This window comes from Alnus glutinosa, chromosome 12 (genome assembly GCF_958979055.1).
Source record: "Alnus glutinosa chromosome 12, dhAlnGlut1.1, whole genome shotgun sequence".
NCBI lineage: Eukaryota > Viridiplantae > Streptophyta > Magnoliopsida > Fagales > Betulaceae > Alnus > Alnus glutinosa.
This window is the reverse complement of record NC_084897.1, coordinates 1169739-1186635: the sequence shown is the minus strand read 5'-3', so window position 1 is coordinate 1186635 and position 16897 is coordinate 1169739. Positions and strand designations below refer to the sequence as shown.

The following is a 16897-nucleotide window of genomic DNA, read 5'->3' as shown; positions in this document are numbered from 1 at the left end:
TTCAATCTATTAAATTGACATCTGTTCTTAGAACATGTGATTCTCACGTATATTTTTAGTAGACGTATGTCAATATAAATTCTTTCAACTCAATTTAGAGGACAACTTTTTTTTTTAATATTTATTTTATTTTTTTGTTTGCGGGGGGGAGGCTTGGTGTGTTAATAACATAAAATTAACAATCTTCAAGCCTTGTCTCAAGATATTATCAACTTCGTACTTGTTCATAGAGGGTCTATTTGGGGTTGCGATATTTAAAAACGTAGTTAAGCGTTTGATAAAATTGTAGCTTGGCATTTAAATTGTATATTTTTAAAAACGTACTTCCTTATATGCAATTTGAAAATATAGATTTGTCCACATTTTCAAACCTCCATCTTTTTAAAAAAAAAAATAAAAATAAAAAATAAAAATGTACTCCCAAATCCTTTTATAAATTTGACTTACTCTATTGGCATTATACTCATACTCGACAAATCCTGGTGCAGATAGTGAGATAACAATATGCTGCATGGGGGGTGGTTAGTGGTAGGCCTTAGACCCCGGTCTAGTGCGTTGCAAATGCAACAATATGAAATGCAAGTTGCAATTCTGAACAGAACACATGAAGATGCTTTGGCTCTTTTTTTTTTCTCTTGTCTTTTGTTCTTTTCTAAAGATACATATATATTTTTTTTTCTCTTACAGCCGGCCCTAGAGAGAGCAACGCTTGAGAGGTTTGTTTCCTCTTGGGGGAAGGGGGGGGAGGTTTTCACGCCTCCCTCCCCTAGTGGTGTTTCCTCCCTCGCCTTATTAGAGTGGGGGATGGTTTTTTTTCTCATCCCTGGCTATTGCTAGTAGAGTTTTTTTGTGTCCCAAAGCCATTAGAGCTTTGGATTTTTTGTTCTCCCGGATTAGATCCGTTGGTGGTCGATGTCCCCCGACAGAAGACTTCACGGGATTTGGGTTGGGGAGCTACTTTCTGGTGTGTTTTCCGGCAGAGTTTCTAACCTGGTTTTTCTTTGTTTGGTTTTCTTTCTGTGGAGTCAGATCTGCTCACTTCGGTTGGTTTTCTTAAGACATGCGCCTCTCCACGGTAGTCGTCGGTTTCTTCCGGTTCAACAGCCTCCAGCCATGGCTGTGCCGGTTCTTCACGCTAGGTGCGTGGCCTACACGCGCCAAGGGAGTCTCTCCCTGAACCGACGCGTGTGGGTCACGGCTTGTCTTTTAGGGTATGGTTGAGGGTTTTTCAATGATTCCGAGATCTTCTGACGAGTTTCTGCTGCAAAGGAGGTCTCCGGTGGCGATGCGTGGTCTACACGGCGACGGCGCCACCCAACGCCGGTCTCGATGTTGGCTTTTGTTTTAGGGTGTAAATTTTTATTTTTATTTTTATTTTTATTTTTTATTTTTTATTTTTTTCTCTCTAGTGTGTTCACAGTTTGCCTCTGTAATGCTTAAATGTTATTGGATTATTTGTTGGCTTAAGTACTAGATCTGCCTTATTTTATTTATTGAGTGTGCTTTATTGTAAATAGGGGCTCATTGTTTATCCCGTAATAATTATGTATTGTTTAGGTTGCTGTACAAGTCAGATTTATTTCGCTTAGGGTATGGGGCTTTTCGATTCAATGAAGAAGGTCTATTCTATTTAAAAAAAAAAAAATTATGATAAACTTCACTTAATCTAAATAAATTTTCATCATATTTGTAATTACATTTCTAAACTTTTAAAACTCTCAATTTAGTGTATCCATCTTTTTATTTTATTTTATTATTTTTTTAATTTCACCTTCAGTTAGGATGAGTGTCAATTCTCAAAATACCCCTATTTTTTTCGAAGAAAAAAAATACAAGGATTTAGGCGTTGGTTATTATTTAACAGAATTTGCAAAAATATCCAAGCATAAATATTTGAATTTTATATATATATATATATTTTAAAATGGGTATTTTAGAAATTTTGACAGAATTTAATAAAAAATTCTAACAGATAGGTGAAATTGAAAAAGTAAATTGAAATATGGATACACCAACTTAAGAGTTTTTTAAGTTTGAGAAAATAATTGTAAAAGCGGCACTAATTGATGAGAGCTAAGTGAAGGAGACTCCCTGACTGTTGTTTCTGCTTTGCGCAAGGAAATTCCTTGTTGGAGTAGCTTCGGCCAATTGATTGAAAATACCAAGATACGGCTCCATAGTTTACAATTTCATGTTGTTAGGCGTATTCAAAGGGATGCTAGCTAACAAAGTAGCCCATCGAATGGCCAAGTTAGCCTTGTTGTAGTTGTTAGGCCAAGTTTGGCCGGAGGAATGCCCTTCCTCTATTCAGACTATTATGCTTGCACAGCATAAGGTTTAACCTTGATTTTTGATATTATTATCATTTCTTAAAAAAAAAAAAAAAAAAAAAAAAAAAAAAAAAAAAAAGGTGAAGTTTCCCTTAAATATTAACAAAAAACCAATATGCAAAACACTACTAAAAAAGTAAATTAATTAATTACTATTATTAAAAAAAAAAAAAAACCATTTTGACATTTATTTTGCACCGAAATACTTTTTCAAAAAACAAAAACACTCCAAAATACGTTAACAAATAGAGAATCTTTTTTATTTTTATTTTGTTGGTCAAATGATTATGCTTATTTTCTTCGACCTTTTTTTTAACTCGTACACTTGAAAAGTCTTCAACGAGGGAAACGTTAATGTTGACAGCAATTATATCTAGGCAAAAAGTCTCTCTTTTTCTTTCGTCTCGGCTGCTCTGGCTTGAAAATTAGTGTAAAAGGGCTCTCAAAGAGTCAGACCCAGGGTCCTCTGGCTGCTATACATTTTCTAATCTTTTGTTCGCATTCAAGAATTTTGTAATCAAAAAAAGTGTCCAATTTCAATGCTTCCATCCCCTCTCTTCCATCTCTTTTTTCCTCCCTCTTTGATACCAATTCACACTCTTAATCATTTTACTAGGGACCACCCGTGAACATGACTCAAATTCAATTCAAAATTAGCGAGTTAGAGTTAATGGGTCCGACTTGTTTAATTAAATGGTTCGGATTAAAGTTGACATACAAAACCTTATATTCACGCTTCGACCCGAATCCCGACGGGCAACATTTAGGACTAATAATTTTTAACACGACCTGCAAACTCAATATAGACGGCCACATCAATTTATAAAAGAATAATAATAAAAACTGAAATACTCTAAATATTTTTCAATAATTAATGTCGAAGCGTTAACCTTTTCGTCAAGATTATAGGCTTTCCTGTGCAAGAATATATTGTATATACAAATGAAATGAATGTGATGGGACATTTGAGAAATTTTTTAGCAAAGAAACGTGGGTCATGTAGATTTGAATGAAGAGATGAGGTTGATGTCCATATCTTTCATTTCATATATATATTATTATTATATAGTGAATTCCTCATTAATTAATTTAGAATTGAAAGAAGAGAGAGAAGAGGTTCATGTATGTCATTACTTGCTAAGCATGCATACAAAAAAATAGGATTAATTTAAGTAAATATGGTTTAATTAACTTGCCGAATCATGAATTAGGACCATTATTATATTAGTCCTAGATTGTTCAAATTGGGTTGACTGCCCAATTAGTCAACGGCAAATTGCCCCATGGTATGCTTAGAAGAGTTGTTTCAAGGATTGCGGCAGCTAGTGCTTCAATAGTGAAGTTGAGGAACCCGTTGAATGCCCTGTATTTTTTTATTTTTTTTTCTTGTTTAATTAATAATGTCAAAGCTCCGATCCATCACGTTTAACATTTTTCTGAAGCCCTTGTTTAGACGAGAGAATCCAAAGGAGAATAAACTGTGAGCCATTTGGATCTCTCAATGTCAATCAATTAAAAATAAATAAAAGTTTAAGCCACTTAAATTGTAGACTGATATGGCTGTGGCGAAACACGTTGATATTTGAGGGTACATTTCTACACCCAAATACCCTTATGATTGAAGCTATTAATGCCCAAGATGAGTATAGAAGATGCATGTCAACTGAGTGTAGAACTGAAGAAGGCCGAACCTCTTGTTGTGATCGACGAAGTAGGTGGACCTATCCTCCGGAAGGGATTTTTAAATGTAATTGGGATGCGTCTGTTAATGTCACAAAAGGTTGGGTTTGTTTGGGCATAGTGGTCAGAGACTGCTATGGTTTGATTTTGGGAGCAAAATGTATTACGATGGAGATGGTGGCAGATTCCAGTATGGCGAAGGCAGTGAGTGCGTTATATGAGGTGCAATTTTGCAAAGAGAATGATTTTTTTTTTTTTTGTGTTTTGTTTGAAGGGGATGCCAATATAGTAGTAAAAGAAATTAATTCGGCTCCCCCCTTTTTATTTAAAATCGGCCAATTCATTGAAAATATTCATGATGAGTTGCAAAGCTTCAGATTGGCGAAATTCTCTTTTACATCTACAGAATGTAATATGACGGCGCACACTTTAGCAAACGAGGCAACCCGTAATAAGTTCGAGCAGATTTGGTTAGAAGATTTTCCTTTGAATATTTTATCTATTGTAACTAGGGAATAGGGATGTAAATAAACCAGTCTGTTTGACAACCTGCTCGGTTTAGCCCGATCCGAACTCGAGCTCGATACTGTAGAAAGTCGATCGTTACTATAGAAAGTTAGAAACCCGCTCGATTAATAAGTAATATATACCCGACTCGCTCGACAAAACTCGATAGGGGCTCGCGAGCTCAGTTCGTTTAAAGCTTGATTGAATCGCTCGCCCGGCTTGTTAGTCCGACTCGTTAGCTCGTTCATATCTTACATATATATTAGTAAATATAGTATAATATATATATAGTATTACATATTAATTATAATACTTTGATAACAATATTTAGTATGTTAAATTAACATATTAAGTTATTAATAGTTAGTATATAATAATATAACAAGATTATATATATATTACATCACACATGGTTAACAATAGTTATATATTATAATGACTTAGTTTTATAGAATATATTAGACTTCCAATTTGTTCACATTATACATGTACCATAGTTTATACTCTCTACTTATATATAATAACATATTGTTAATTTGTTACTTATAAACTATAGTTATGTACTATATTTTATAATATACATTATATAGTTACATATCATATATTTATATTATTAATAAATGCATAGAGGTTGTTCATAAACTTGGGTTTGAATTCTGCTTTGATCACTTATTGAAAAATTTAATAGTCTACCTGGAGCTCTAGTTGAGCCGAGCTTGTCGAGTAATCCGACTCGGCTCGAATGTCATTTTCAACAAACTCAAACTTACCCGAATTTTAAACGAGTCGAGCTTGAACATGCAATTTATAACTCGGCTCGAATTCAAGCTCGACTATTTAGGCTCGACTCATAAACGAGCCAGTCTTGAAATTTTCAAACTCGACTCAGCTCGGCTCAATTACTCCCTACTAGGGAACAACACTGTCCTTAGATCCTCTTTGTGGGATCAATTGTTTTTTCTGAGTATTGATTTATGTGATATTAGAATTTTCGTTCAAAAAAAAAAAAATCATATCAACCGATGTGACACGGGTATAATAAATGGTTGTGAAGTACAACATTACTCGAAAAAACCCTTAGTTGCGAAGAGCACTTACGTGAAGTTTGGTTTGCCCGACAAGTGGCATTCACAACTCCAGCAATGTGATACCTGAAAATCTAGATTGATATGTTGGTTCTAGTCTAACGCTAATGAAGAATATCATTGGTTCGACCATCAATGGAATTGGTGCTAAGCCCTATAGGCAATAGACAGAATGTTTTTTTCTTCAAAAAAAAAAAAAAAAGAAATATTGATCGGATGAGGATTTACTTAAATTCAAGCCGCCTAAGAGAGAGGACTATAGGACTACTCTAGACTGTCCGAGGCAAGTGGCCGAGCTCCACCGTCTCCTTTTTTGGGTGCTCAAATTTCTTTAAGATTCAGACAATCTAATATGAGAGGATCCCAATTCGGATGGATAAAGTTTTTATTTCTTCCCAGTATTTTATAAACTCTCTCAAACACACTAGTAGTCTTGTATGTCATCTACTATTGTTTTCTTGAGAATTTCCAATTCGTTTTCTATGTTTTTTAATGGACTTCTAGAGAACTTAATTTTAATCCACAGACTGCAGACACAATTAAGAACAATGTGGAAGAACAACCTAATATTAATAGAAGTCGATCGTCCACATGGGCTAGCTGTTTTCTTTTCGCAATCTCCATCTTCTTCATGTGCTGTATATCTAAATATATATATAGAAATATAGAATCATAGATTATTATTGTTAAATGTTAATGCCCCAAAAGAAGCTCACACCTTTTTGGTCTCCCTCATTGTACTGTACATCGTACAACAACAATAGCCTGCTTCTCCAATAAGAACATATGAAAAAGATATGTCAGTAATTACGTACAAGCAACGGCAACCACCCATGCCTATTGCCGACTGATAATGGGAGCAGCACTACTAAAATTCAATCTCAAAGAAATGCCCCCTTTTGCTTAAAAGGCAAAGGAAAGAGACGGGATTATTATATAAGTTTGGCTCACCTCCCGTCAAAAATAATTGATCGAGAAACTGTTAGAGTGTGTTTGGTAAATGATTGTGTTGTGTTTGAATAGTAATAAGAAGTGATTGATGTGATATAAAGTATTAAAAAATTTGAAATTATTTTATTAAAAAGTAAAAAAAAGAAATATTGTTTTCTATTAGGGTTTTTTTTTATTTGAATAATAATAAAAAAAAAATTATTGATAAATGTTAGAATGTTTTGAATTTTTTGACTTTTTTGAAAAAAGTGAAAAAAAAAAAAAAGAAAGAAAGTGCGAGATGAGACATGGTTGCCAAACAAGCCCTTAGACTATAGTCAAACTTCACTGTTAAATTTTTATTTTTATATTTTTGGTGACTATCTCTAATGATTTTTTTACTAGAGGTTAGCCAAACCCTACAATATCTTGGTTTTTTTTCTTTTCCCGTTTGTTATATAGATATATAGAGATACAATTGAATGTCATACCAGCATTGTAAAATAGTTAAGCGATAAAAGTGTAGTTTATAACATTACTCATATGAGAAATGATACATATTACACTCTCCCCCATCACACACGGTTGCTAGCTCATCAGCTCTTGATTTTTTTTTTTTTTTAATAATGATTGGTCTTTAAGACTATTCGACCCTGTCATATCAGCTTAATAAGATGAAGATGAAAGGTTGGTGTAGTATGTAAGATTAGTTGGTCCACAATTTGTCTCATTAATGCTACTAATTGTGTCTCATGGAATAAATAACAAATGGTTGAATGCCTGAATGCGTGACGGAAGAGAATTCTATTATTTAGACTACATCACAAAGCTGCTGTTGCAAAAACCACATATTTTCGTCGCTCCACAAGCCATCCCACGATGAGTCCCCACCATCAAACCATCCATTACTATGCTCAAATGCTTGGATATCCAAGCCCGGCTGGCATGAAAACGACCTGTTTTGTGGATTATCCGGGTAATTGCCACCCGACAAATCGCAACATTCGGTTAGATCCGAAACTGCTTGGGCCTCCGATGAATCCGATGAAGTAACCGATATTGCGGGCATTAAATGCGGGTCAACCGGGTCTGTCCCAAAGGCGTGGGCTTGACTTGGGGTGACCCCAGCCGTGCGGTTATTGGGGCAGTGATCAGCGCTATATGCGGCAGCGGGTTGATCTGAGTAGGGGTCGGATGCAGCCCGGATTCGCTCCATCATCCGGGGGATCCATACGTAACGCATGGCGTCTCTAAACTGTTTGCTATTGACGTCACATTTGAGCTGCTTAGCCTGCTTTTGGACCCTTGTTCTCCAATAGTTTTTTATCTCATTGTCTGTTCTTCCAGGCAAAAATTGTGCTATTTTGGACCACCTATAATGTTTCAAAACAATAACCCAATTAGATTTGACCCATTAATTAATTATGTATATGATCAAGATATGAACAATGATGACCAAAAGTATATATATATATATACCTATTTCCCCAGCGAGAATGGAGCTCAAGAATCAATAGCTGTTCTTTGAGGCTGATATTTCCACGCCTAACATCAGGCCGCAAGTAGTTCAACCATCTTAATCTGCAGCTTTTTCCGGTTCGCTTCAGACCTGCAAAAATCAGTGACAGTTTTTGGTTATGGGTTCTAAACTGGCAATAAAATTGAACTCTTTCTTCGTTTTTCGATAACCGGAGCATAATTCGCCGTCGTTAATTACCTGCGCAGCGAGCGACGGAATTCCAGCGACCCTCGCCGTGGATGGTGACATAAGTGTTGAGCATGGAGTCCTCTTCAGCTGTCCACGGACCTCTCCGGATCATGTCCGTGCCGTCGTCATGAGTCAGCTGCTCGGCAGACCCACAACCTGTTTTCACGTGACCCGCCATGGATGGTGAGAGAAGATGTCTGGATTTTGGACTATGGATATAGAGAGATCGAAGATAGATATGGGTTTATTTGGATTAAAAGTTGAGAGATAAGAAGGGATTATATATAGAAGTATAGAAAGACTAAATCACTAATAAAGAAGAAAAAGTGGCACATATACGTGAAAGAACACGCCACACAAAGTTGATTAATATTATATATTGCTAAGTGAATATTAGCAAAGACTGGCTTACTTCTTTGGGTTTGACCCTTTGAATTTTGGATTTGTCCCTCACACACGCGCAGACACGAATGGAGACCATCTCCATTTTTATTTTTTTTTTTGTTTTTTTTTTTTTTTTATTATTATTATATTGTTAGAGCTTATATATATATATATATATATATATAGATGTTTTGGTCTTACTATGTTTTATATACCATGTGAAGTTGATGGGAGACTAAGGTTTCAATGAGGAGGATTATATAATTCTCGACCGACCACTACTAATTAAGCTTAATTCTCGTGGTCTAAACTCTAAACTAATGTGCTAGGTTTGGCTAGGCTCCACATATAGATAGCCATGAACATTTTAGCTAGCCCATAGTTTGTTGCCACTTGTGAGAATTAGGGCATGTATTGACTATATGGAATTAGAAGAAAATTTGTTCTCGATCTTGGGCTATTAGTATTAGATTTCTGAGTGTTCATTAATTTCTTTGAATTTTAGGCTTTTGACATGTTATATAGTAATTATAAAGTTTTTCTATGAATTAAGTAGGAGGAAATTCCTCTAATTCAGTCTGTTAAACCGATATATGTTCTTAGAGCGTGTGAGTGATTATCACATATTTTTTTTTAATAGAATTAACAAAGCATGTATGTGATTTTCATATGTATTATTAAAAATGTATGTGAGAATCATGTGTTAGAATATTAATTAAGTGATAAAAATTTACTATTTATTAATTTAAGCTTTTGGGACAAATATTGATGATCATTTAATATAGTATCAAAGCAAAGGTCATCAGTTCGAACCTTGCTTTCATAATTCATCTCATATTTTAAGCGGAGAGTTTGACCTATTTTCAGGAGTAGACTTACCTTAAGCTTTGTGAAGTCATTGGCAATCCCGAGAAATTTTAAAGTCCTTACAAAAATATGAGTTATAACAAACTAGAAAAATTTTCTAGAACCGTAACTTTCATATAATGTTATGACTTATGATTTGCTATGAAATTAAATTTAAGATAATTATTTTATATAAACGTGTGTACGCACACACATAGACGGATTGTATCTATATATTTATTTATTTGCATACGTTCGGACCCAAGCAAAATATTCTGATTCCGCTCGTGTCTATCACTTTAATTTCTATCAACTTAAGTTTTGTAATATAATAACAATTAATGTTAATTTTAAACAGTGAGTCAACGCAATTTATAGAAAAAATTTATTCTTACTTAGAATAACTCTTTTTTCTTCCCCACAATTCCATACATGCGTTAGGTGATGAAAGGAGACTCCAAAGAAATTTTATCCATATAACAAGGAAAGTCAATTTATGTATATCAAGTGGTACCCTACAACTTCTCCCCTTTTTTTCTTTTTTCTTTTTTTCTTTTTTTTTCATTTTTTTTTTTTCTATTTTTTTGAAGTGGCCTGTAGACTTTCAAGTAAACTTTTGAGTGATTAATGGGGGGCTGAAATAGAGGAACCCAATTTATTCTCCCACCTGTCGACAAAAAAGAATAGATTTTCGTCAACTTAATTAGAAAATCTATCTGGATACAGTGATGCTGATGAGGCACTATGAAATTAACAAAATATATATATATATATATATATATATATATATAACTTTTTTAAACTATTATCTCATTATTAATGTCTCTTCAAATTATTAATTGTGTTATTGTCTTTCCCTAAACTACCAAAACATATAAATGTTCTCTAATAATAAAAATACCTTCATAAAATTATTAAATTTAAAAAAAAAAAAAAAACGAAAAAATTAAAAAAAAAATAAATCTAAAATGACAAAAAGTTATACAAAAAAACAAAAAACTGGTTTTTCTTCTTTTTTTAATTTTTTTTTTTTTTTATAATTTTCAGTTTTGTTTTTTTGGTTAATTTTTTTTCCCTTTTTTTATTTATCTTTTTCGTTTTTTTTTAAAAAAATTTATAAGGACAATTTTGTCTTATTGAAAAAAAAATTATGATGATTTTTGTTTTTTTATTAGTTTTAGGAAAAATATTGATATTTTTTGATAGTTTGAGAGGAGACATAAACATAATTGGCAGTTTGAGGAGAACATTAACAATTGAGTGGTAATCGAGGAGGATATGGGTATTTTTCCAAAAAATAAAAAGAAAAAAACAAATTATTTCAAATATCTCCAAAATTTTAAATTATATGCCTACTTGTTTTTCTAAAGGAAAACAATACTTTATGTTAGATTACGTCTCGCAAGTCACATGCCATGCCACTTGCCAGAATGACTTCCTCATATTATTTTATGTTAGATATTTTCTCTAAAAATAATAAATAAATAAATAAATAAATTAGGTTAGATATTTTCCCCATATTATTACGTGGCATATTAAGAAATTTTAGTGAGATGGGGGCAAAGCTTGAAAAAACAATTTGAGGGGGAAAATTAATTTATGAGGATCTACCTCATATGAAATATATAGTTTTAAGAGATTTTTAAAAATTTTAGAAAATTAGTTTTCGGCTGGGGCTGCCCTTGCCTATTATACATATATGCCACTTAAAATAAAAATAAAAATCCCTCTCGTAGTTAAATTCAATCATTTTAAATTTAGAGTATTGTCAAAGGGTATTATGGTTTTTATTATAATTTTTTTTATAAATTGACGTGATAATTCTATAATTTGTAAAATAATTGAGCAAATCATCTTATTTGTTAATTTAATTAGTTAATTAATGATTGACTTGTTAATTATATAAACCGTCACGTCAATAAATTAGGGTCACAAAATTGTACTTGCCGTGTGCCACAATTTTTTTTTTGAGGCTGGGTCAATTGAGCATCTAATGACGAAAAGTGAATTAACCACATAAATAGTGTCTGGCCTCTTAATTTATGCTACAATTAGACCCTCTAGGCTGCTTAAATCAGGAGATTCTGGTTGATCTGATTTAGCCCTAGGGGTCCTCCATCTCTATTTTAGACCAACAAAAGTTCAAAGAGGATCAATTTACTTTAGACTTGATCGATGAATTTCCTTCCCTTTTCTATTGAGACTTGAAAACCAAGATAATTTTGAAACTTTAGAAAAATACAGTTAAATAATATTAATTAAGGAATTAATTAAGTCCATCAAGAATGATCCTATTATTATGCAAAGTTTGATTCCTTATGGCTCCCTTAAGGGGGGCTAGAACTAGAAGGAAAGGAAGAAAGACCAACAAAGTCTCTCCTTCTAGACACTATCTTTTCTTTAGTGTTTCCAAGCACTAATTCCCACCAAAAGAAAATTCCTTCCATATGTATATATAATCAACAAGAGATAGAATTATTCCCTATATATATAATTATAATTAATTCCCTCTTTGGAAATTAAAGTTCTTATTGATCGAGTTTATGCTTCAATATATATTAGCCCCTAAGTTTTTATCTATTTGAATTTAGTTATTGGGTTTCTTGTTTCAAGAATATAGTTCTAGGTTTTGCTCAAATTTTAAATAGGTCGTTCTATCATTTTTCCGTCAAAATGAACAGGTTGTCATACATCACGTGTATTTCAATTGATATACTAGTGTTCATATCAACACCTAATATCAATGTCATATCATTAACCACCAAATCATAAAAAAAGAAGAAAAAAAAAAAAAAAAAAAAAAAAAAAAAAAGAACACAACTCCAAAATATATATATATATATCTTCTTTGTCATTTTAATCTTCTAGATTTGTAGTGTTAAAAAAAGAAAAAATACTATTAATTTTGACGCTGAGATAGACCATAACGTGTCAAATGAAACACACAAAACAAATAAAAAATTGTTAACTTTGATTGTAAAGTGATAAAGTGACCGATTTAAAACTTGAGTAAAATTTAAGGACCTTATTCTTAAAATTTAAAACTCAATAACTAAATTCAAATAAGAAGAAAACTTAAGGGTTAAATATGATTTTTTTTTTTTCCCTATATATTGCATGCGCATAAGTGATGGAAGAAATTTCAGATTGTATCTGTGATACTGTTTTGTTAGAAACTTAGAGCAATTTGCTCTATTTTATTGATTGAGTAATAAGAGTATTACAACTTCATTAAAAATAATAATAATAAAATTAAATTAAAAAAAAAAAAAAAAAGAAAAAAAAAAAGAAAAGAAAGAGAATTTAATTATTCAACAAAATACAAAAGATCAGTCAAAAGTTTATAGTAAATAGATGATCATTTACCTCTTTAAAGATAAGGTATAAGTTCCCTTATAAAGAATAGTGGACGTACGGTGTGGGAATTAAAGTCAGGAATAAATCCACACTAATTAGTGGGTTGGTTAGTAGTAATCTTCTATTTCCTTTTGGTCAAAAAGGGGATGGTCCAAAGTAGGGCTTAATTCAGATTCGTGACATTGCTAGCATCCTTGCCAACAAAATCAATTAATTAGTTGAAGTGGCAAATTAAAGGAGTCCATACAAGCAATACGGATGAAGCCAATCCAAATCTTATTTTTCGATTGAGGATAAAATATAAGAGTAAAGCTTGCCTTATGAGTAATTGCGTGTTAGAATATTAATTAAAAGGAAAAATTTCACTAATATTTCTCTTGATGTTTCATCGCTTTTATAATCACGCTCCTAAAGTCTAAAAACTTTAGAACGGCGGATATCCAAATTTAAAAAATTTGCAATGACACTTTTTTGTTAGGATTTTCTATTAATTCTAAAAGGGGTGTGAAAATTCTCAAAATACCTGATTTTTTTATTTTTTATTTTTTAAAAAAAATTTGACCATATGCTCGACGGAGGAGTAAGAGTGACATTGCAAATTTCTAAGCTTTGTCATGGGTCTAGTTTTTTTTAAAACAAAATAATTTTTAATCATTTAATTCGGGTAATCTTGTAATTTTAAAATTTTTATAGTAGTATAAGTGACATTTCACCTCTTTATCGTCTGATTTAACCCAAAACTCGATATGGATGACATTAATTGCAAAGTTTTTAAACTTTTGGAGTGTGATTGCAAAAACGATTAAACATTAGAGCGTAAATAAATTCTACCTTAATTAAAATGATTACGATTATCCATTCGTATCAGTTTAAGCTTTTAGGTTAAGTAATGATTTAATATGGTATCATAGCAAAAATTATGAGTTTGAACATTGCCTCTGTTATTCGATTACTTCTCATTTCAATTAAATATTCCACGTGTTAGTCATTACTTATTAAAGTAAAATTTGAGACCACACGTGAGAGGGTGTCAGAATATTAATTAAATTTTTAATTTTCTATTGGCTAAAACTTTAAAATCAAGTGATGATTTAATAATGTGCACACAGGAGATGAACCAAAGCCAAAATACCATAACCTATCATATATAAGGTTCATAGATACCCCTAAGGATGTCTCTTCTTATTTGGGATATTACAATAACCTCCCTTAGTTTTCCATAATAAATGAATTAAACAGGAGGAGGGACTGTACGTTCATTGCTGAAGCCAAGTCCAGTTCTATATATTGCACTTCATATTCTATTTTAGGGCATGATTATGAGTAATTTTAAATGTCTCTTTAAAATTAATGTGGTTTTTAGAAGCATCATTGGATCAAATGGTGATTTATTACAAATTTAATGGTGATTTTAAAAGCCACGAAAAATTTTTAGAGAATACAAATGAGATATGGGATGGCATGCAGCATTAGTCCATAATTATATAATGAAGACCTCATGAGGCTTAATGCAAAATATTAGAAAAGCATTTCTTATTTGAGATATTACAACAATTTCCGCTATTAAAAACATCGCTCCTGTGGTTGATGAAGCTTTAGCAGTTTTTCATTATGTGAAGCTATGTAATGAGATAGGCTTTGTTGATATCATTTTGGAAGGAGACGCTCAACATATCGTAAATGTAGTTAAAACAATTAGGCAACAACTGGAGTAAGTTTGGACACATTGTAACTGTGTTGAGCCAAATAAGATCTTAGAGAATCGAACATGCCAAGCAGAATGCGAATTTAACCGCTAATACCATAACCAAATAAGCTATTTTGTGTGTCATAGATAGAGTTTGGGTCAAAAAAACTTCAAATTATATCTGTGGTATTATTTATAAGGAGCTCTATGCCTCTAGGTGATTGATGTTTATTCAATAAAGATTGATTTACCTTAGAGGGTGGAAATTTATGAGGAAAATAAAGAAAAAAAAAAAAAGTCAAAGAATTAACTGCAGAATTTGTTTTTCGAACTTTAGCATCATCATCTCAAGTAATTTCAAGGTTTAAAAATCACAAGATCTTGATGATATATAATATATATATATATTAATTGCCAAATAGTTGAGGTACTTCGTAATCACTCAAAGCACAACCGTACGCGAATTAATTATATATATATATCTTCGAATCACAATACAAAATTCCTATGCAAAGGAGCTTTCTTGAATTCCGTTGAAAACTAAAAGGAAGTAAATTATTTTTGGGGTAATTACCTTTTTCCCCCATTAACTATTAGCCATTGTCAACATGCCCCCATGAATTGACACATCGACCAAAAGAGAGCATCCAACTACCATCATTACCCACTTTGCCCCCATCCGTCAGTCTAATTCACACAAAGACCAAAATGCCCTCTACAGTAATTAATAAAAAAAATATTAAAATTAATATTTAAAAAAAAAAACTGAAAAAGGGCGCCACCCTTAGATTAATTTTTATTTTTGTTTTTTTTTTTTAAAACAAAAAAATATATTAATTTTAATTTTTTTTATTAATTACTGTAGAGGGCATTTTGGTCTTTAAACAAAAATTAACATCCAAAAATGGAATATTCCATCTAAGTTAACAGAATCTTCTGACGGATGGGGGCAAAGTGGGTAACGATGGTAGTTGGTTGCTCTCTTTTGGTCGAGGTGTCAGTTCATGGGGGCATGTTGACAATGGCTGGTAGTTGATGGGGGGAAAAGGTAATTACCCCATTATTTTTCTTAGACATTGTTATCATGCCCCATTAATCATAAAAAGCAATTTTAATATTTCCATATATTCTTAGCTAGGGCCTAGCTAGTAGGTGAAGAGTGTTAAATCACTATTTGTTTAAAAAGTTTAATTTAATAAGAAGATGTAAATTTAATCATTTAATCAATACTCTAATACACTCTCTTTCACGTGTGGGTTCAAACTTCCTTTCAATATGTGAGGCCCAATACGTGCAATATTTAGTTAAAATATAAGCTAAATAAAGATGACAGAGTTCGAATTTAGGATTTCTGCTCTGATACCATTACTTGTCTCAAAAAGTTAAGCTAATAGAAAGTTATAAATTTGATCGTTTAATTAATACTCTAACAAAAATACACTAATGGTAGCATCTATTAATTCTCCGATGCTACTTCTAGAACGTCAAGAACACTTTATGCAAAAATCATGTCATGATATAATACAAATATTCCACCTTTCAGACAAAAGCAATATTCTTGTATATAGACGGCATTAATGCAACACATTCGTAAACAAATAAATAGGGTTGAAATTCGTACACGTGTGTCGAGATATAAGTTAATTCTAACATGACCTATTTAATTAAACAAATTAAATCTCTTAATCCTAACACACTATAACTTTATGTTGCGCGTTCATGTTGAATTTGCAGTTCGTATAAAAAATTAACAACCTTAAATACCTCTGCCTAACTTGTTTTTTACAAGGGCTAACAAGTCTTGTTGGTTATGTGATTGCCATTCTTTTGCATGAATTCTTTTCCTAAAATAAGGCAAGAAAAATAAATAATATATTTGTCGAATATCTTGTTTGTTGGTTTTTTTTTTTTTTTCTTCTCTAATTAATATCTTGTTGGTTTGAATGCTGTATACATATGCTGGTGGTGTCGCACCCATTTCAGTTTCCTTTTCAATTAAAAACTCTTCATCACAAAGGGCCCGACCATATGGTACAACTGCTGCCATTTGGTGGGTTGCCGACATGGATTTGCCCACGTGTTAAACAACTAATTGAGAATTTAGAAGTTGATCCTCTTATTGTCAGACCGAGATTGTAGCGTTTAAAGTATTAATTTAATAATTAAAATTTTAAAATAAATGATAATTCAATATGATATCAGAGTATATGTTATGAGTTCGAACCTTAATCATATAATTTACTCTATTTTAATTAAATATTTCACGTATTAAACCTCACTTGTTAAGAATAATAAATAATAATTTGACGGAAACTTCTTCAAAAAATTAAGAATTCTCTAATTGTTTGGCTCTTACAATCAAGGTAGGCAATTACAAGAGACC

The 16897-nt window shown here is 32.1% G+C and overlaps 1 protein-coding gene across 1 annotated transcript; it reads right to left on the bottom strand.

The window, feature by feature from the left end:
• Positions 1–7242: 7242 nt before the first annotated feature.
• On the bottom strand, positions 7243–8521 carry LOC133851595 (transcription factor MYB78-like). Its single transcript, XM_062288076.1, has 3 exons — positions 8250–8521; positions 8012–8141; positions 7243–7905 (listed from the first exon to the last, which is right to left on the bottom strand). Exons 1-3 carry the CDS (start codon positions 8416–8418, stop codon positions 7344–7346), a joined length of 861 nt encoding a protein of 286 aa, XP_062144060.1. The 5' UTR covers positions 8419–8521; the 3' UTR covers positions 7243–7343.
• Positions 8522–16897: the final 8376 nt, after the last annotated feature.

Coding starts and splice junctions, on each gene's coding strand:
- LOC133851595 (XM_062288076.1), bottom strand. CDS start 8,418: ATGGCGGGTCACGTGAAAACAGGTTGTGGGTCTGCCGAGCAGCTGACT. Junction 8,142..8,249: donor TTCCGTCGCTCGCTGCGCAG/GTAATTAACGAC, acceptor TGATTTTTGCAG/GTCTGAAGCGAACCGGAAAA. Junction 7,906..8,011: donor CATTCTCGCTGGGGAAATAG/GTATATATATAT, acceptor GAAACATTATAG/GTGGTCCAAAATAGCACAAT.